This window comes from Nannospalax galili, unplaced genomic scaffold (genome assembly GCF_000622305.1).
Source record: "Nannospalax galili isolate Female #2095 unplaced genomic scaffold, S.galili_v1.0 scaffold100, whole genome shotgun sequence".
Taxonomy (NCBI): domain Eukaryota; kingdom Metazoa; phylum Chordata; class Mammalia; order Rodentia; family Spalacidae; genus Nannospalax; species Nannospalax galili.
Window position 1 is genome coordinate 4,919,008 of NW_008352891.1, and position 22,258 is coordinate 4,941,265.

Here is a 22,258-nt window from a genome sequence, read left to right on the forward strand (position 1 = left end):
GGAGTTACAGACAGTTGTTAGCTGCCATGTGGGTGCTGGGATTTGAACCCGGGTCTTCTGTAAGAACAGTCAGTGTCCTTAACCTCTGAGCCATCTCTCCAGCCCCATAATAAAATTTTTTAAAAATTATTTTAAGAGCAACTATACTTCCCCACCACTGGGAAACTCCAGTTAGGCATGTGTCTAGACTCTCAACTCTTGTTGTGTGTTGAGGTCTCCTCTTCACACCAATTCTCATCTGTTCATCTATTGGGGAGCCAACATTCTGAAATCCCTGTCTCCTTGAATCTTCATGAAAATTATGGGAAGTTGGGTATTATTCCATTGCTTTAGATGAGGAAACTGAAGACCTGAAAACAATTTGGCCCCCTCAACCAGCCTGTATGGGGGCTTCAAAAACAAGGCTCTAGGCTGGGTGCAGTGGTACACACCTTTAGTCCTGGCACTCGGCAGAGGCCAATGGATCTCTGTGATTTCAAGCCAGCCTGGTCTACATAGTGAGTTCCAGGCCAGCTGGGACTACAGGGAGACCCTGTTTCAAAAAGACCACACACACACACACACACACACACACACAAAAAAAAAGAGACAAGACTCTTAAGCAGTAGGCCATGCTTGCATCTGAACTGTCACTGTGGCCTGCCCTGTATTTAAATCTCCACCAGTGTGTCAAATAGTGGGTAACAATGTCTGGCTGAGAACCTTGGCCACATACCCAACTGAACTGTCTCCTGGGCCTTAGACTGGGGTGCTGTTGACAGTTTCACAGAATTCTTTATGGAGTAAAGGATGCTGTCCCAAGGCTCTTGCCATGAGAGACCTAGAAGTCACTCCAGGCGCCTGGATGGCTGCTCTGGGTTCACTGCCCTTTGGCTTCCAGGTGGGTTCGGCAGATCAAAGAGAGGCCTAGGTTCCAGTCTGGTCCCCTCTGGCAGGGTTCTCAGCCCTGACGCCTCAGGGCTGTGCCTCAGCCCAGGTTTTTACACTGTTCCTTAAAACTCTTCTAGAGTCTCACCCAATTATGGGCCTCTCTGTAACTTGACCTCCTCCAGTTACTCTAAAATGAGTGTGTATTCTGTCATCTGTTGGGGGCCAATTCAGTTCATCAATTCATTAACAAATTCCATATTCTAAGCAGCTACTGTGCACCAAGCACTACTGTGGGTGCTATAGACTAAGCAAAATCCCTGCTGTCACAGAACTTTTGTTGTAGTGCTGTCCACAAGTTTTACCTTTTTTTTTTTTTTTTTTTTTTTTTTTTTTTTTTTTTGTCTTTTTGAGACAGGGTCTCCCTGTAGCCCCAGCTGACCTGGAACTCGCTATGTAGACCAGGCGTTCTTTGAACTCACAGAGATCCTCCTGCCTTTGCCTCCCAAATGATGGGATTAAAGGTGTGTGCCACCACGCCCAGCTCACAAGTTTTACTTTTATCACCATAGTGACACATGCAAGTTGGTCTTATCACCCACCCTTCTTGTGAGGGATTTTCTGCTGTTCTCCATTAAAGCCTCTACAAAGCTTCTCACTATAGCAGATACGGCCCTCTGGCACGTATATTGCTTCCAGAACATCTCAGAATAGCATGCTCGGATGAAGCTCAATTGCTAGAAAAGTCACTTGTTCTACAAAACAAAAACAGCTTTGCTGTGATCGGTAACTGCGGTCACCAGAGTAACAGTGTTACAGACCAGAACATTTTTCCCACACTGGAAGGAACCTAAGACTCTCAGGCCATTTTCAAACCCTCCTTTCTCCCTTTATACTCTATTGTGAACCCTTTTCATGGCAGGGGGGGTTCTTCCTCGTTCCTTTCATTGACTGCCTAGTGTCTTGCTTGCATGGCTGGGCCACAGCACATTCCCTACTGTTGGGTTGCTTCCTCTTTGGATGCTGCAATCATTCACACATTTTGCCTTCTTGTGCAGGGGACCAGACTGGAACCTCGGCCTTTCTTTGATCTGCCGAACCCACCTGGAAGCCAAAGGGCAGAGAACCCAGAGCAGCCATCCAGGCGCCTGGAATGACTTCTAGGTCTCTCAGGGCAAAAGCCTTGGGGCAACATCCTTTACTCCATAAAGAAGTCTGAAACTGTCGAAGGAGGTGCTGAACATTTATAGATTTAACAAGGCCAAAGACCACTCCCCCCGAAACACACAGTAATTGTTTATACATACCAATAATATGGGAGCATGCTTGTTTCCCTAAACTCTCATCAACATTGGTCATATGAGTCTTTTTCATCTCTGCCAGTGTGATAGCCAGAAACACTCATACACATAAAATAAAAATAATAAATAAGCCGGGTATGGTGGCTCACGCCTTTAATCCCAACACTTGGGAGGCAGAGGCAGGGGGATCTTTGTGAGTTCAAGGCCAGCCTGGCCTACATAAGGAGTTCCAGGCCAGCAAGGGCTACAGGGAGACCCTGTCTCAAAAAGGCAAAATATATATATATATATTGTTTTATTTATGTGCATATGTGTGTGTCTATGTGAGTGAATGGGATTATATGTTCAGATCCTCCTGCTTTGTTTTTTTTCCTCCATTGTTTCCTTCCTTCTTTTAGAAAAATTATTTCATTGATTTATATTAGCTCTTTGGTGTTTTGGAGACTTGATTCTAGGGACAATGTTTTGAGCTAGATATGCTGGTTAGTTTTTGTCAACTTGACACAAACTAGAGACAGTTGGGAAAAGGGAACTTCAATCAAGGAATTTCCTCCACCAGATTGGCCTGTGGCCACGTCTGTGGAGCATTTTCTTCATTGCTAGTTGATGTAGGCAGGCCCAGCCTACTGGGGGTAGTGTCATCCCTAGGCAAGTGTGGCCTGGATGGTGTAAGAAAGGTAGCCAAGCAAGGCAGCAGAAGAAGCCAGGAGAAGCAAGCAGTATTTCTCAATGGCTTCTGCTTCAGTTCCTGACTCTAGTTTCCTGTCTTGAATCCCAGCCCTGGCTTCCCTCAGTAATGGACTGTAACCTATAAGCTAAAATAAACCTCTCCTCCTCAAGTTGCTTTTAGTCAGTGTTTTAGCACAGCAATAAAGAAACAAACTAGGACCTAGGTGACCCCCACTTTAAAGATGAGGAAGTTAAGCCTTTGTGAACAAGTGCTACAGCAGAAACTGATAGAAAACTGCATGACTCTAGTCTTTAAAGCTCGTCCAAAAGAAAGCTCTGGAACCTTCCTCTAAAATACCCGACAAGAATGAGTACTAAGGGCCAGAGAGATGGCTCAGTGGGTAGAGGCACCTGCCATGAAGCCTAATGACCAAAGTCTGATCCTTGAGATCCACCAAGTCCCCCAACTTGTCCTCTACCTCCACACATGAACCCTGGCATCCATACACACACACATACACACACATACACACACAATAATAAGTAGAAATGTAATTAATTTTAAATTTTTAAATGAGTGTTAACCCACATGGAAAGAGGTATAGATCATATTTTTTAGTGAAAATCAACTGCAAAAAATATGCAACAATCTCACTTGGTCACATGGATATACATATTTGTTAAAACTCACCAATCTGCTCATTCAAGATGTGAACATTTCACTGTCTTTGTGTGTGTGTGTGTGTGTGTGCACGTGCGTGCATGTGTGCGTATGTGTTCCTTTATATGTGCTCATTGTGAGCATGTGTGGGCATCAGAAGTCAACCTTGAATGCTCCTGATGGGACATGAAGGAAAGCACAGACTCCTTTCTGTAGCATTCTTGAGACCTGAGTCTAGTCTGGAAACACCAAATGAGTTCAAACTAAAAAAATTTTTAAATATTTTATTTATTATTTTTATTTTATGTGTATTAGTGTATTGCCTATATATGTGTAAGTAAACCTGTGTCATAAAATGCCCATGGAGGTCTGAAGAAGGCATCAGATCTCCTGGAACTGGAGTCACAGAGGGCTGTTAGCCACAATGTGGGTGCTGGGAATCAAACTCGGGTCCTCTGCAAGAGAAGCCAGTGCTCTTAACTGCTGAGCCATCTCTCCAGTCCCTAAACTAAGAATATTTTGAGATCTGTCTCAAACACTAGGATGTAGCTGGGGAGGTGATTCCATGGTAGAGTGTTTGCCTAGCATATGAGAGGCCATGAGTTTGATGTCCAGCACCTGGGGTAAGGAGGGGGTAGGGAGACAGGAAGAAAAGGAGAGAGGGAATGAGAGAGAGGACCCTATGGCCACAACTTACTATGAGATTCAAGAGACAGAAAAGTAGATATGGCAAAGAGTACCTAAGAATTTAAGTCTTGAAACTTCTTTGAAATTAAATAAAAATAAGTTTGAAAAGTGTTAAGCATATAAAATATGCAATGCCACTTTAAAAAATATTTTCTTTTTTGTTCACATGTATGTGCATATGTCTGTATATATATTCACATGTACATACAGGTACCTTTGGTGGCCAGACAAGGGCATTAGGTCCGTGGACCTGGAGTTATAGGCAGTTGTGAGCTTATAAAAAGGTAAGAGAAAAGACTCATAATTTATGGCCTTGGCAAATCCTCTGAGAACCAGGAATGCCAATGCACTGTTGATTCAGGTGTCAATTGGTTTGCCAGCGAGCATTTGTCAAAATAGCCAGGCATGGTGGCATACCCCTGCCATCTCAGCACTAGGGAGGTGGAGGCAGGCAGATCAGGAATTCAAAGTCATCCTTTGCTACATAGTGAGTTTGAGGTCAGCCTGGAATATGAGTCCCTGCCTCAAATTTTTTCATTAATAAAAATATAAATATAAATAAATAACCAGTTGAGACATATATGTGTGAAAATGCCTCAATGAAACTCATTACTTTGTAATCTGACTTAAAATTTTTTAAAAAGAGGACTGGAGCCCAGTGTGGTAGCACATATCTATAATCCTAGCACTCAGGAGGCAGAGGCAGGAGGATCTCTGTGAATTCAAGGCCAGCCTGGTCTACATAGTGAGTTCCAGGCCAGCTGGTGCTACAAGGAGACCCTGTTTCAAAAAGACCAAAAAAAAAAAAGGAGGGCTGGAGAGATGGCTCATAGGTTAAGAGTACTGACAGCTCTTACAGAGGACCCAGATCTGATTCCCAGCAACCACATGATGGTTAACAACCATCTGTAGCCTCCAGTTCCAGGGGATCAGATGTCTTCTTCTGAACTCCATGGGAACTGCACAACATGGGTGCACTTATACACATGCAGGCGATACATTCATATGCATAAAATAAAAATAATAAATAAAATAAAATTTAAAAATTAAAAAAATTTTAAAAAGAGTTTCTGGGAAGATGGCTTAGTTGGTAAAGTGCTTTTTGTGCAAGCATAAGGACCCGAGTTTGATACCCAGAACACACTTTAAAAAACAAAAACAAACAGCCACAGTGGCACAAGCTTGTAAACTCAGCATTCAGGTGGCAGAGACAGATGGATCCCTGAACTCATTGACCAGTCAGTCTAATTTAATTGGTAAGCTCCTGTCTATCTAAACAACAAAACAAAACAAAACAAAGTGAAATGGTGGACAGCTCTGGAGGAAAGACACCCAAACCTGACCTCTGGCCTCCACATGCACATATACATATGCAACATGAACACACACACACACACACACACACACACACACATACAACCTCCTTTAAAAAGAAAGATACAAATAGGCTGAAAATAAAAGGAAAAAAGTTAACTTGATTTAAAAAATCATACATTCCACAACTGGTCACACACGGACATTGTCTATGAATTGCCCAGACCTAAGTGACACATCTACAATGCAGCCTCTACATCTAAGGCTCATGAAACATAGAATAGGGATAAAGAAGAAGACACTAGTGAATCTCTCAGTTCTTAATAATGAAGCTCCCTCATGCAGCGGAGTGTGACAGAAAAGGTCACAAATAGCCAAAGTGTAGAGATCAAAAGTCTGCTGAATGATGGTCCTTGGAGAAGATCCCTTTACTAAACTTCACTCACCCAAGGCTCAGGTACCATCACGGAAGAAGGGGTGGAAAGACTGTAAGAGCCAGGGAGGAAATGCATGACCATATGGAAACAGAGTCCTACAAGTTCCTGGGAACCTGCTCATATGATTCTATGGAAATGATGTCAGCATACACAAGTCCCATCAAACTCAGGCAGACAATAACCCAGCATAGAACTGGGAAAATGAACAGCAAACCTCAATTTTATCTGCAGGGATGTTGGCAACTGATGGCTGCTAGATGAAGAAGAGCTGATCTTCCCAAAACAAGGGACTCTAGATAGGCTGACTAGAGTCAGTGGACAGACTTGCACTAGGGAACAGCTGGGGACACTGACAATCCAGTGGGCCTTAACATGGATGACAGAGTATATGGGCTCCAGTTGGGGGGCTATGGGAGGGTGACAGAAATAAAATTTTTTTTAAATTATAAAGCAACAAAATCATACATTAGGTTTTTAAAAAAGCAAACTAGAATAATGAATTTTCCATTAGTTTATAGCTCCATTTTTGCCATATCTTATACATCTCTGATTTAAAACAAAAATTTTGTAGCTCTGCATCCAAAACATAGATCTCCTGGGTTCCAAACACAGAGCTGCTGCTCCTCCTGCCCCAGGGGTATAGACTAGCTTCAGGTAAGAAAGACCTCAGATCCCCCCTTTCTTCAAACCAGGAAATTTCTGCTATACAGGGCCCCAGGGGCTCTTGCAGGCCCAGTCTCTGGGTAGAAGGGCAGAGGATGCAGGCACTGGATCAATGAATATAGAGGGGAGAGCTCCCTCCCAAGTTGCCTGAGTCACAGCTCCCAGGGTCTTAAGGCACAGTAACCCCCAGGAACCTCTCCTGCACCCTGTACAGCAGAGCTCTCAGTATCTGAGCTGCTCTACCAGGTAAATCCCCATCTGGGTCACTACCTGCACCAGGAACTGTAACCCTGTCTCCTGTCATCCAGCAGGAAGTGCTTAGTCTCCTCTACCTCTCAGGATGGCAGATACAAGGTTCTAGCAATTGCTTCTCAGGGCAAATCTGTACTGTGAAAGTCAAGCTTTGGGGCTAGGGAGATGGCTCAGCTGGTCAATAGTTTGCCTTGGAAACACAGAGGCCTGAGTTTGATCCCCAGCACCCTCATTTTAAAAAAAGCCAGGTATGGTAGTATATGCTAGTAATCCCAGTGCTGGAGAGGCAGAGACAGAAGGATCCCTAGGACTCACCAGCCAGCCAGCCTAGCCTATGAGGTAAGCCTCAGGTCTCAGTGAGCGGCCCTGTCTCAAAACAAAAACAAAAACAAAACAAACAAAAAACATAGATGGAAAAGGTGGATGGCACCTAAGAAATAACACCCCAGGTTGTGTATACACACACACATACATATGCACATGAACATATATACAAATACATACACATATGCACAAAAGTCAGACTTCTTTCTCTTCCCATGACTCTCTGGAAAAGTCCAGAAAAGCAGGGTAGGGTTGTTCTGAAATTAACTAGATGCCTGGAGGAGAGAAAACAGATTACAGGGCTGAGCACAGGGAATTTCCAGGGATTTGAGGCAAAAAATAACTACTTCTACAGTGGCGCTTTCCTCTGTTCTCTAAAAGGCACTCTGCAGAGTGGTACCTGAATCTCACCAAACAAGACAAAGCCCCTGAGGGCTGAGGAAACTTAGACTCAGAGCCAGGAAGAGTGGCCTTAGTCACTTTGCTGGTCCTCAGCCCCATGGCTCTATACTAGAAGCTGGTCTCCACCTGCTACACCAGGCTCTGAAGTATTTGCAAGAACAATAAAGAGCCTCAAACTTGTCCTGTGCCCTGATGTCCTCAATGTATTTGAATGGGAAATATCATACAGGAGGAGCAGCTAACCTGAGAAATGAGCCTAGAAACTTCCACAAATGGTGGGGCACATGACTCACTAGACCCCTGGACACTCCCTCTATCCTTCCTCTCTCTGCCAAGGGACAATGACATGAACACACCCTAGGGCAAAAACCATCAGGGAAAGGTGGGCAGAGATCATAGTGGCTTTCTTTTTATGAAAACAAAGGTCTAATGAGGCATCTAGGAGGCTCCCTGCTTCAGGGAGCTCAGGGCACAGACATACCTTGCTTTAAACTCCAACCTACTTCCAAACGGAAGTTTAAAGAAGATAGGTCTGAGGGGCATGCCTGTAATCTTGGCCACTCAGGAGGCTCAGGCAGAAAGATGGAAAGTTGAAGGCCTATCTGGGCTATAGAGTGAGATCAAGACCAGCCTGGAATATTTAGTGAGATCCTATCTTAAAAAAAAGTAGAAAGGTTGAGGATATAGCTCAGTGCTTGCTTAGCATGTGCAAGGCTCTAGGTTCAATACCAGATGCAAAAATCAATGAATTAATCAACCAATCAATCAGTCTTTACACAGAATCCCCTTGTAGGCTGCACAGCCACTCAGCAAAATCACCTTTGTCATTCAAACAAGAATTCTCTTTAACAAATTGCTATTAATAGAGCTTGATTCACCCACATTGTAGCCCTGAAGAGTAGAATTTTTTGTCTTCTAAAAGCCAAACTAACACCAGGTTGGTGGTACATACCTATAAACCCAGGATTCAGGAGGTGGAGGCAGAAAGATCAGAAGTTCAAGGTCATCCTTAGCTATGTGACAAGTTTGAGACTAGCCTGGGCTACATGAGAACCAGTCTCAAAAAATAACAACAAAAAGCCAAAGCACCCTCAGAGATTGTCTGTGGAGGAGGCAGAGCAAGGAAGGGTCCCCAACCCAAACTTGGCTCCCAGAGGACTCTTGTGAAATGCTCTGGGGTCCCATAGCCTGACACCCCCTAAGCATCTGGAGAGGAAAGGATCAGCATACAAGTATTTAAGTTCTGGGACTTTGTCAGAAAGTCAGTACACCAAGCAGCCCAGCCTGTGTGTCTATATGCAGGAAACTGTTCCCCTGGGGTGGAACTCCTGGACACACACAGTGAAGGCACCCTGGGGGTGTGTCCAGGCGCTGCATGAACAAAGGCCAGGAGTAGGCACAGGATGAAAATGGGACTACAGGTGGCTGACAGGCAATTGAAAATATTAAGTTTGGCTGGGAATCTAAGAAATACACACAGAAACAATCACACAGCATCTTCCTTCTGCCTGATAAGTGGGCAGTCTCTCAAAGGCACTGAACTGATGAGTATGAGGAAAGGACCTCTCTTGACACCTCATAGGAACAGTTTAGCAATGTGTACAAACAGCTTAATTACACCGGTGTCCTTTAAACATTCACTTCCTTTTAAAATTTTATATTATTTTGTGAGGGTTTTGGGTGTGTGTGTGCGTGTGTAGTACTAGAAATAAAACTCAGGGAGAACCTGTAATTGCAATCTGGGATGTAATTTTAGGATAACCAAAAGTATAAATGAAGAGTTATACAGAGATGTTAATAGCAAAAGTGATACCCAAAAGAACAAAAAAAGTTAATTTATTCAATATGTTAATTATAATAGAATGAAATATATAGTTTATTACCATTTAAAAAAAAAAAGAAAGAAAGAAACAAGAGACAGGCCTAGTGGTCCGTACCTGTAATCCTAGCACTCAAGACCTGAGGCAGGAGGACTGAACAAGTTCAAGACCAGCCTGAGATACAAGAGAATGAGGAAGGGATGCTCTCAATGGAGAGAGAGCTAGCCTAAGACTTCAAACCTCTGTGTGTTCAGCAAAGGCAGAAAAGTACATGCAAGCCAGGCATAGTAGGTAGGCTTGTAAGCCCAGTACTTGGGAGGTAGAGACAAAAGAATCAGACATTCAAGGTTACCCTCATCTACTTAGTGAGTTCAGGGCCAGCTTAGGCTACATGGGACCCTATCTCAAATAACAAAAACAAGAAAACATGATCAGAAATAACAATTAAAATAGTCTCAACTTGCCAGGCACAGTGGTGCATACCCTTAATCCCAGCACTCAGGAGGCAGAGGCAGGCAGATCTTTGTGAGTTCAAGGCCAGCCTGGTCTACATAGTGAGTTTCAGGAAGACCTTGTCTCAAAAAGACAATAATAATAATAAAAAAACTCAACTTTCCAGACATACAAGGATTAAAAATTGCAAAATACCTAACTTTAAAAAGAAAACAAGAGGGGACTGGAGCCATGGCTCAGCAGTTAAGACCACTGGCTGCTCTTGCAGAGGACCAGGGTTCAATTCCTAGCACACACACAGCAACTAATAACTATCTGTAACCTCAGTTCCAGGGAATCCAGAGCCCTCTTCTGGCCTCTGCAGGCATTGCTCACATGTAGTGCACTTATACAGATACAGGCAAAACACTCATACGCGTAAAATAAAAATAAATAAAATAGCACACATTAAAATTGAAAGTATATAATAGTCGAAGGAAAGTCCATTGCTTTTAACATTTCAGAAAAGAACAAAACAAACAAAAGAATAAACAGCTGGCAAGATGGCTCAGTGGGTAAAGGTGTTGCTGCCGTACCTGACAACCTGAGTTTGAGTCTGTAGACCTCCATGATGGAAGGAAAGAACCAGATCTCACAAGTTGTCCTTTGGCCTTTGTGTGCACATACACAATAAGTAAATAAACAAATAAATGTCATCAAAAGATTTTTTTTTTAAATAAACTAAGCATATAAATCAGTATGCATTGTAGGAAAGAGCAAGAAAAAGGGTCCAAATAAAGCAAGGGAATGAGTTTAAATGCAAAAATTTTGAAAAATTAGAGCTCAGCGTGGTGGCACATGCCTTTAATCCCAGCACTCAGGAGGCAGAGGCAGGTGGATCTCTGTGAGTTCAAGGCCAGCCTAGTCTACATAGTGAGTTCCAAGCCAGCTGGGGCTATAGGGAGACCCTGTCTCAAAAAGACAAAAAAAAAAAAATTGGAGCTCACTGGGTGTGGTGGTACATACCTCTAACCCCAGCACTTGGGAGGCAAAGGCAGGCAGATCTCTGGGAGATTAAGGCCAGCCTAGTCTACAAAGTGAGTTCCAGGTCAGATGGGACTACAGGGAGACCCTGTCTCAAAAAAAAAAAAAAATTAGAACTCACGGGCTAGACACAACCAAAGAATGGAAGCCCAGAGACCACTTTAAAACCATACCCTGGGTTCCTTTACAGTGTCCTTACAAGAACTCTCTGGCATTATGGCACAGACATCCACTTTCAGGTTTAGTCTTTAAACAAAAGCCACTACCAGTGAGTCCACGACAGGCAACACACCCAGGGACAAGTGGCAGTCAACAACATTCAGGAAAAGGCCAGGAGGTGCAACTGAGCAGCCGCAAACCTGTGTACTGTAGTATTTCAAACAGTACTACAGAACAGACTAAGGAACTGTAAAGGACTTAACCATTTAAAAGGGGAGGGGAGGCTTTTTTAAAAGGTAAAATCATTGGGTATCTCAAATGTTCACGAATTACAGAGTAAATTAACACAGCAATGAAGAAATAAATTATTTTTTAATAGGCAGGCTCTCATAAGCGTAAGCCTTGCAGCTACATGGAAAAACACTTTCATGCCTGAGTAAATAAATAATAAAAGGATATGGAAACAAGACACCTTGAAAACGCTTGTCCCTTCTCTGTTCCCCTGGGCAGAAGCAGTGCTGACAGGTTCCTGCTGTGTGGCTTACAGGCCCTGTTAGTGTTTATTTATCTAGTAACACTTGAGTGTGGTTCAAAGGATTGGGAGACCATTCCAAAGAACTGAAGGTGCCTCTGGATTGATGGCCACAGTCCATTCTTTTCACCCTAAGCTTTGGTACAGACTCCTAGACACAGCACCTGCCTTAGACTACATCGTATTTGGGGATGCTTCCACCAGTTTTCCTCATTCCCCTGTAGGAAAGCACTTGGGAATACATACATACCAGGAAAATGGAAACAATGCATGCTGAGAAGACGTTTTCATTCTTACCACACCTACTCCCTTTAAAAAAAAAAAAGTTTAGGCAGGGCACGGTGACACATACCTTTAGTCCCAGCACTCTGCAGAGACAGGTGCATCTCTTTGAGTTTGAGGCCAGCCTCATCTACATAGCAAGTTCCAGGACAGCCAGGGCTATATAGTGAGACCCTGTCTCAAAATAGAATTGTTTAAAGTGTATATGGTATCTGTATTTCACAGTGACATTCTCCTCTTGCTTGCACATGTATTTTCATGTTTTCCCCCCCTTGTTGTTTATCTTTTTTTTTTTTTTTTTTTTATTTTCTGTGTATGAGTGTATTGCCTGCATGTATTATAAGTACACTTGTGTCATGCAATACCATGGAGGTCAGAAGAGGGCATCAAATCCCCTGGAACTGGAGTTACAGATGATTGTTAGTCACTATGTGGGTGCTGGGACCTGAACCTAGGTCCTCTGCAAGAGCATGCAGTGTTCTTAATTGCTGGAACTCACTATGCAGACCAGGATGGCCTCAAACTCACAGAGATCTGGCTGCCTCTTCCTCCCAAGTGCTGGGATTAAAGGCATGCATCACCATGTCCAGCACTTTCCTTGATTTTTAAATTGTATTTATTTATTTTTATTTAATGTGTATGAGGGTCTTGCCTACATGTATATAAGTGCATCCATGTCACGCAAAGCCTGAGGAGGCTGGAAGAGGGCCTTGGATCCCTGGAACTGGAGTTACAGATGGTTGTTAGCCATTGTGTGGGTGCTAGGAAATGAACCCAGGTCCTCTGGAAGAGCAACTAGTGCTCTTAACTACTGAACCATCTCTCTAGCCCTCCTTCTTTTTCTTTTTTTTTTTTTTCCTGACTTTGATTTCACAGAAATCTACTTGCCTCGGCCTTCTGAGTGCTGAGACTAAATGCATGTACCACGACACATGGCTATTTTCATGCTTCTTAAACACAAGCTGCTGCCACATCCAGAGGCATTGCACTTAAACACATACAGACAATACACTCATACACATAAAACAAAAATAATTAAAAAATTAAAAAAAAAGAATTGTCATATCTGCAGCCAGCCGGGAAGCAGCTCATACCTCATGAATCTACCTGTGCTCTTAGCTGAGCAGCTTCATTCTGCAGTCTGCCAGGACTGACAGAGAAAACAAGAAAAACGAAAGTACTGACCAGTCTGTGGCAGGGGGCTGCTGTCAGGGGCATTTATGGGTTCTTTACTTCTGCATGGGTCACCTGATTTAACTGTCCAATGAGAACTTGTCCTCCCAGCCAGGCCCTCGTGATCTAAGACCTGTCAGATCTAAGTACGGTGTGGTGCGGAGCAGCCTCAGAAAGGAGTGGAGATGTGGGAACTCCACTCATTTTTCTTAAGTGACATCTTTTCAATGGTCCTAGCCTGGCACTTGATTCTGACTTAGAATTATTTTGCTCCCTTTCAACCCCCACAAAAGCAGAGCAGAGGCCACTGTTAATTCACTTTGTGATTAGTTTCCTTTCTCATAGCCTGCAAAGTTTGTGATAACAATGATGCCTCCACACACATTACACTGACATCCCACCTGGAGAAAAAGGTGGCTAACCAAGAATTCTTGTTATTTTTTACCAGTCAAGAGGTGAATGGCCTCAGAACACAGAAAACCCAATTCCTAGGCCACAACATCCATTTGCAAATAAAAGTGTTCAAAGTATGTTTGGTAGAACTCTAATAATGAACAGCCATATTGGCATTCCACAAAGAGGGAGAAAAGAACATGGTTCACAGACTCTGATAATCTGCAGCCCTCTGAGGAATGTCCAAAAGCTCTGATCTGGAACCTGGAATGGGTCAACAGGTATTCCTCTGGTTCCCAGCATCAGCATCATCAGCATCCTCCTCATCATCATCTGGGAATCAAACCAAGGATGGTGCATGCTGGGCAAGTACTCTGTTACTGAGATATACCCTGTATTTTTTTCTTTTTGAGGCAGTGTCTCCTATGTAGCCCTAGCTGGCCTGGAACTCACTAGGCCTTTTTGAGCTCTTGTCATGTTGAGTAGGCTGGTCTTGAACTCATGGACTCATGCAATCCTCTGATCTTAGCTCCTGAGTGCTGGGCTTCAGGCACAAATCACTGGACCAGCAAGACTATACACATATTGACTTGTATTTTCATGGGCTATCACTGGAAAGTTCACCTAGAAAGTTATGATTACAAAGCTTCCAAAGAGAGGAAAATGAGTCAATGAGGGAACTGGAAGGCTGTAAACATATCTGAGGAAAACTTAATTTTCACCCTCTAGTTTTATTTTTGTTCTTTGAATTTCTTTTTTTCATACATTATTAAAACACAAACTTAAACTAGACATGGTAGCATACACCTATAATCCCAGCACTTTGGGAGGATAAGCAAGTTTGTTCAAGAACAGCCAGGGTTTCTACACAGAGAATTCAAGGTCAGTCTAGGTAACTTACTGAGACTGGCAAAGAAGAAAAGAAAGAGAAAAGAAAAGAGGAGAGGAGGAGAGTAAAAGAGTTGTCTTCAATAAACAAAATAATGGACCCAGCATGGGATGTCACCCCACTCAGGGGAACCCACCCACTTTCTGCTGGTTTCTGAGACCAGGTTTAGACAAGTCCATACTTTGGTTTGACCAAAGCAAGAACACTGTGTTCTCTGACAACAATGTCAAATTCTTACTTGTATGTAGTAAATAAGAAATATTTTACCTTTCAGCAAAGGTATCAAGTTTCCCCAACTCATCAGAGAGACCAACAAGGGAATCCAAGGTCCCCACCTAGAAAAGATCATAAAGGAATCAGAGGCCCATGTGCTTTCTGGTGGAGGAGTGTGGTTGTCATAACACCGTACAGGGGGCTCACTCTCACGTCATACTGGGTTGGCTATCCTTGGCCAATAGCCAGACTTGAAAGTGGCAAAATACTTTGGAGAAACCCATGGGTTTAGGACTTACACATTTTATTATGATTACTCTGTGTGTGTGTGGGGGGGGTGTGTGTCTGTGTCTGTGTGTTTGTTGTGTGCATGCCTGGTGTATGTGTGCTGGTACTCATGTGTGGAGGTCAGAGGTCAACACTGGGTAATCTTCCTCAATTGCTTTCTACCTTATTTTTGGGGACAGAGTTTCTCAGGGAAACATCGATTCAGCTAAACTGACACACCAGAAATCCTCCTGTCCCTGCCTTCTCAGTACTCTGATTATAGACTCGTGCCACTGAACCTGGTATGAGTGTGGAGAAAATCAGAACTTTGTGTTTGTATTATAGCAAGCACTTTACTGACTGAGCCATCTCTTTAGCCCTTTATTTTTTTAATTTATTTATTGGGACTGAATGACAACAGGATAAGCTGACATGTCTTGAGAAGGAAGGGCTATCATGCTGTGGCCTGATCTCAGTTCAGTTTCCTCCAGTGTCAATCTGCTGGCCACTTGATTAACCTACAGCCAAAGAGACACACCACAAATCAAGTCCAACAAGTTATCACTTCTGAAAACTATAGAGGTCCCTTTCTTTTTGGATTATTTATGATCTGTTTCTTAGTGTAGAAATGAATGCAGTGTCCAAACATATATTGAAAGGTCTTACCAGGAAGAGTTTACCATCATAGGATTCCACCCCTGGACATTAAAAAGCATTAAGTAGGGGTTAGGGGGTGTAGTTTAGTGGTAGCATGTGCTTAACATGTGCAAGGCCTTGGTTCCAGTCCTAGAACCACTCCCCAAAAGTAAGCAATCATGAAGCCTGGAGAGCTTTACTTGATGAAGTTGCTTCTTCTTCTTTTTTTTTGTTTTTTTGAGACAAAGTCTCCCTGTAGCCCCAGCTGTCCTGGAACTCAGTAGACTAGGATGGCCTTAAACTCATAGAGGTCTGACTGCCTCTGCCTCCCAAGTGCTGGGATTAAAGGTATGGCCACCATGCTCAGCTGAAGTTGCTTCTTTTCAAACAACTGAATTTAAAGCAACTTTTGGCAGGGCAATTCTTTTACCTCTGTACTCTCTAGTGCCTAGCCCAGTACCTCTCTCCCTTGTAGTGAATGAAAAGTGGCAGGCAGTAAAATAGCCAGGTATGGTGGTGCACACCTTTAATCCCAGATCTCAGGAGGCAGGGGCAGGTGGATCTCTGTGAGATGGAGGCTAGCCTGGTCTACATAGTGAAATCCCAAGCCAGCTAGGGCTACATAATGAGGCCCAGTCTCAAAAACCAACAACAACAAAAAAAATCATTTCTATTTGTGACCATAGAGATGTCTCAGCAGTGGTTAAGGGTGTCTACTGCTCTTGCAGAGGATGGGAGTTTGGATCCTAGCACTCACCTCCAGTGGCTCACAACTGCTGTAGCTCTAGCTTCAAGGGAATCCAACACTTCTGGCTTTCTCAGACAACTGCATTCACATACACATACCCCCACCCCACCCCACATATATATAACTAAAAGTAATAAAAATAAATCTTAAAGTATTTTGGAGACAGGCTCTCACTATGTAGCCCTGGTTGGCCTAGAACTCTCTACGTAGACCAGGCTGGCCTGGAACTCTCTATGTAGACAAGGCTGGCCTTGAACTTATAGATCTGTTTACCTCTCCCTCTCAAGTGCTGAGATTAAAGTCACTCCCAGCACTTGGGAGGCAGCCTGATCTACATAGTGAGTTCTAGGCCATCGGGGGCTACAGGGAGACCCTGTCTCAAAAAGACAAAAAAAATTATGTGTGTGTGTGTGTGTGTGTGTATTTAAAGTCATGTACCACCATGCCCAGAACTTTTAGTTTTTTATTATCATTGTGTGTGTGTGTGTGTGTGTGTGTGTGTGTATGTGGACATGTATGATGTGGGAGAGGATGTACTATGGGGTATATGTGAAAGTCAAAGGGTAAAAGGGTAACTTTGTGGAGCTGGTTCTTTTCTTCCACCTTTATTCAGGGATCTAACTCAGGTTGTCACACCAAGCACCTTTACCCACTGAGCCGCAGGCCCAAGTTCACTGTTTTTGTTTTGTTCTAGTTTAGTTTGTTTTGGTTTGCTTAGTTTGGCAGTGCTGGGGATTGGACCTAGGCCTTCATTCTACCACTGAGCTACATCCTTCCCGGCCCAAGCCTGCTGCTTTTTGTATGTATGTGTATGTATGCAATGTGTTCACATGTATGGGGATGTGTGTACATGTGGAAGCCAGAGGTTAACCTCAGGTGTCGTTGCTCAGAAGCCATCCACTTTGCTTTTTCAGACTTTCACTTTGGGATCTGGGGCTCACTGATTCAGATAGGATGGTAGCTGGTCAGCAAGTCCCAAGAATTTTCCTGTCTGGGTCTCCTCAGTGCTGGGATCACAAGTGGATATCACATCAAATTCAGGTCCCCAAGTCCCTCCCCTCTCAGAGACAAGGTCTCACAATGTAGCCCTGGCTAACCTGAACTCCTTATGTAGACAAGGCTGGCCTGGAACCTATGCAGATCTTCTGTTTGCCTCCTACCCTGTTTTTTTGTGACTATTTGCTTCTCTTTAATGTTTATTTCATCTTAACTTCACTGTCTACTGCAGGAGCCCTCTCAGATCCTTGAAACTTCACTACATCCCCTTCCCCTCCCTGCAGAATCAGAAACACCCAGGACTCCTGACCTGCCTCTGGGTGGAGTACTATCAAAACCCAGGGTCTCCCCAAATGCACCCCTAAACAATGTTGTGGTTGTCCTTAATGCTGCAGACTGAACAGTAAGATTCCCAGGACCACTTTCAAGGACACAGTGCCCTTCCACTTTCTGAAGCATTACTCCCCTATTGTTTTTTCCCTATGACTGTAAGACTGTAAGTGCCACAATTAATCTGGGGCTATAGGTGAAGTCCTGTAGACTCCCGTAGAGCCTGTGGACTCTCCCTGTTCATCCTCTACCGCAGACTTGTCCTCAGCATTCCCACCTTTGCCCTATGACCTCCTCCTTGGCTTTTGAGAAGCCACCTCCTGGGACAGATACCCCCGGCCTCCTCCAATCCATAACCTCTTTTCTTTCCCGCACCACATAAATTTTACCTTGAAATCAGGGATAGCAAATTTCGTGTTGTAGGACAGGTTGGACTTTGAGGTTACAGTATTCATCCTCTCCAGAGCTTGTAAATTTTCCTTATCACCAGGGGCTGAAATTAGCCAAAACTCAGACATGTCTGCAGATCTTCAGTTATCCAGTTACCCACGGGCACCAAGACAAACACACACAAACAGAAACAGGAGGAGAGATGTGTCAGGTATCTACTGCTCCACTCCCCACCTCGGAATTAATCCTTGCAGTGTCGGGTCACTTTTCCTTTTTCTCATTTTTGGCCTCTTTGACCTTCCAGTAACTCCAAGGACACACATTAGCTCCAAACTACAGGTTTATTTCCTCCAGTGGAGATGGAAGTCCTCCTCCAAGCCTCAGGGAAGGTGGGCGGGCCTACCCTCCCCTAACAGAGTGGCTCTGTTAGGACTCAGGCTGGTTCCTTCCATTCCCTGGGCTCCACGGCTCAACAGCTAGAAGATAGGGACCTGTTAAGCTGGACATGGACCCTTCTGAGGGCGATATTCTCACCTTTATATATTGCACTTTGTGGGCTCCAGGATGGGGGTGGATGTAAGGAAATGAGGGGGAGATTTTTCATAGTATAACGTCAGATCAGTCCCCAGATCTTGGGTGGCCAATCAAGGCACTAATTTAAAAAAAAAAAAAAAAAAAAAAAACTTCAAAGCTTTTCTCTTTCTCTACTGAGGGAGATGCCCACCCTGTGGGGCCCGATAACTTGCTGGGCTGGCAGGACCCGCAGTTTCAGTGCAGCCTCTCTAATGCGTCCTGGAATATCTGCAGCAAACTGGAAGATCACTGCGGAGTGGACGAGCCCCGACGGAACCTTTCTCCCTTTGAGCTCCTGAAAGCCTTTCTGTCTCTCCTAACCCTTCTTAGACCAAACGTGCAGTTCTTTCCGTCCTGAACGCCACCGATCGCCTGGGGACAAACTGGCCAGTGCGCAGCTCCTGGGGAGATGCCATCTCCTAAGCCAACTAGAGTGCGGCGTGGGCGCCGGTTCCCACATTCCCATTGAGAAAGCGCAGTCCCCGGCCGCGCCGCGCTGGCGCACCGGGGCGCAGACGGAACCGAGGGGACCAGTGTGGCCAGGCGCGACGTCACTCCCTCGTCGCGGCCTCAGCACCTCGCTCTTCCCACCCCCACCTCTCCAGAGCCGCCGCTCAACCGCTTCTTACCGCGAGTGGTAGGACCTGCCGCACTGTCGGGGATGCAGGCGACAGGGGGGGACACCCTTTGGGAGGCTCGGCCGGAGCGCACGGCCGGCTCCCGGGAGGCAGAGGCTTCTGCGGCCCCGCTCAGCCCCGCCCCGCCTTTTATCCCGAGCCTGGGAGGCGGCCCCAGATCCCCGCGGGATATTTGCATACCGGCCACCGCCTCCCGCATTGTAGCACAGCTGAGGACTCGCGGCTGGGGGGCAGGTTCCAGGCACTGTACGCGCCGGGCGCGGAGGGGACGTGGTCCGGGTTGGGGTTCCTGATCCCTTCCGCGAGCAGGCTGGGCCCCTGCGGTGTTGGGGAACCTAACCGGATCTCCAGTCTCACGACTGAGCAGAGCCTAGAGCCAGCGGAGACCCTTCAGGCGCCAGCTGCCGGGAGGGATTCCTGGCATGGAGCCCTCCAGCTGCAGCCGCACTGCGTCCCACCCCATCCCACGGCCGCCCGGCCCCGGTCTCCAGGTATTCACCTGCTTCCGGGTGTTTCTGAAGCCCGCCGGAGAGGTAACTGGGCTGATCCACTGAAAGCAGCGCAACAGGTTCACAGATGTTTTCCAACATACACACCTGTGGAGAGGAGCGGCTCCTTTCTTGCAGCGTGGGCGCAAGCTTGCCCCGGTTGCCCAGGAAACACCCATCTCACCCACCCACCTGAATTGCCAGGACCAGAGGTTGGGGGTGGTTAAAGTTACTAGAGCTGATATGGGGGAATAGAATTCTGATAGAGTGCTTGCCTAGCAGATGCAAGGCTTTGGGTTCCATCTCTAGGACCCAAAAATAATATGGAACGAAGTTGTGTAGGATTTCAAGGGGGTTAGCAAGCTGTCAGTAGTTTAGCCTGATGTTCACATTTTGGCTTGATTCCCAACAACAATAGATGGATGGAAGGATAGATGATAGATAAATGATGATGGATGGATGGATGGATGGATGGATACATGATATAGATGGATGATAGATACACAGACAGATAATAGATGATAGAAAGATAGATGATAGATAAATGATGATGGATGGATGGATGGATGGATGGATGGATGGATGGATGGATACATGATATAGATAGATGGATGATAGATACACAGACAGATAATAGATGATAGAAAGATAGATGATAGATACACAGATAATAGATGATAGATACACAGATAATAGCAGATAGATACACAGATAATAGATGATAGATAGATAGACAGAAAAATAGATATTAGTAGAATCAAGGTATGAGTTCATGTTTTGCCTGAAAGTAGGAAGTAGAAATTCCAGGAATTAACCCATGAATGTGAAAAGATAAAAATAAGTAAAACAAATTATACAAGAAAACAACTGCAAGAATCTGTTGTTTTCGGCCAAAAGGAGGAAGCTCACAGATAATAGATGATAGATAGATAGACAGAAAAATAGATATTAGTAGAATCAAGGTATGAGTTCATGTTTTGCCTGAAAGTAGGAAGTAGAAATTCCAGGAATTAACCCATGAATGTGAAAAGATAAAAATAAGTAAAACAAATTATACAAGAAAACAACTGCAAGAATCTGTTGTTTTCGGCCAAAAGGAGGAAGCTTAGAGCATGCTTCCCAACAGGCAATGATTACAAGAGCTTCTGGGAAAAATAATGTTAAGGGATTATAGAAGAAGGCACTCATTTCTGCCTTGAGAAATGACTCCCTCTACTACATAAAACTAGCCATATTAAACTATTCTTGTGAATGTTTTCCCATCCTTGGGGTCAGAGACTTCCTGTGTCATATGGTGGATGAGACATCTAGAGCCAGAACACAAAGGTGGCTTGAGGCCTGCGATGTTCCTGGGGCTTTGGAGCTCCTGGCACCTGCCCTGCACATTATCGTTGTTGAGACACTATGGTGCATTAGTCAGTCCTTGCAACACCTCCTGAGGGAGGACACCTGAAACCCAGAGATGAGGAAACCCTGTGTGCTCTAGGAGGCTGAGTGCTATTCCAGGGAAGGAGTGACCTGGTTGGACATTACCTGGGGCAGTCTCAATCTTAGACTTTGAGTTATTTCATTTTTCCCCAGCCAGGGAAACCAATAAGGTAGATCTGAGATCAGACCACACTCACAAACAAGGTAGGCAAAGCCAGAAGGAGTTAGGTGAATGGCTTAGTTAATGGAAGAGCTGCAAGGGGAACTCATGCTGGTGATCCAAAGTTGTGACCTCACACTTGCCAGCAAGCCTACAGGACTGTGACATCACTTTCAGTCAATATTTTTCTGCCCGCTATTGTTCAAAACCACTGACCTGGCTTCCCTAAAAACTAGGGCGAAGTGTTTAGAAGTGTCTCTGACTTTGCTTATGGTACCATTCTTTCAATAAATCTGATTTCCTCTAGTTTGTTTTGTGATTTAAGAGTCAAGATGCAGCTGAGATGTAGCTTGCTCAGTGGCAGAGCATATTTGAGGATTTGGCTTTAATCTTCAGCACTTCAAATAAATAAGTCAAAAGCCAGGTGGGATGGCATGTGCCTTTCTTTAATCCCAGCATTCAGGAGGTGAATGCAGGCTGAACTCTGTGAGATTGAGGCCAGCCTAGTTTACCTAGTGAGTTCGAGGCCTGCTGGGGCTACAGGGAGACCCTGAATCAAAAAACAAACAAACAAACAGTTGCTGGGCATGATGGCACATGCCTATGATCCCAGCACTTGGGAGGCAGAGGCAGGCGATCTGTGTGAGTTTGAGGCCAGCCTGGTCTATACAGTGAGATCCAGGCCAACTGAGGCTACAGGGAGACCCTCTGTCAAAAAGACAAAACAAATAAACAAACGAGCAAGCAAACAAAAACCAAAATAAAAAAATAAATAAAGTTGGGCATGGGAGTGCACACTCTAGCACACCAGGCTGACAGAAAGACTATGAGTTCTAGAACAGCCTAGACGTCATAGTGAGACCCTAGCTCAAATACATACACACATACATATATGCATGCATCTATTAATAAAGTTTCATTAAATTCAAATAAGTCCTGGAAATATGATGAAGGAAACAGTAAAGAACTGTAGAGCTCTGTGTCTTCTTCCATATCTTCCTATTCAAAATCTGAATTCTAGTCTTTCATAAATTTCTTGTTCAATATCTACATTTACAATAGAGATGTCAGCTGATTGTGAGAGAGGCTT

At 44.5% G+C, this 22,258-nt stretch overlaps 1 protein-coding gene across 3 annotated transcripts in view; it reads right to left on the reverse strand.

Annotated features, from left to right (window-relative positions):
- Positions 1-19,210, reverse strand: part of Atp6v1c2 (ATPase H+ transporting V1 subunit C2) — a 45,546-nt gene extending 26,336 nt beyond the window's left edge. For 2 of the 3 annotated variants that reach the window (XM_008850112.3, XM_017802481.2), the window contains exons 1-3: positions 19,084-19,210; positions 17,881-18,019; positions 14,569-14,636 (exon numbers count right to left, since the gene is read on the reverse strand). In XM_008850112.3, the coding sequence (XP_008848334.1) occupies positions 14,569-14,636; positions 17,881-18,009 (197 nt within the window). In that variant the 5' untranslated portion in view covers positions 18,010-18,019; positions 19,084-19,210. The remainder of the gene's footprint in view (positions 1-14,568; positions 14,637-17,880; positions 18,020-19,083) is intronic. The other variant, XM_017802482.2, reaches the window with a different exon arrangement.
- Positions 19,211-22,258: the final 3,048 nt, after the last annotated feature.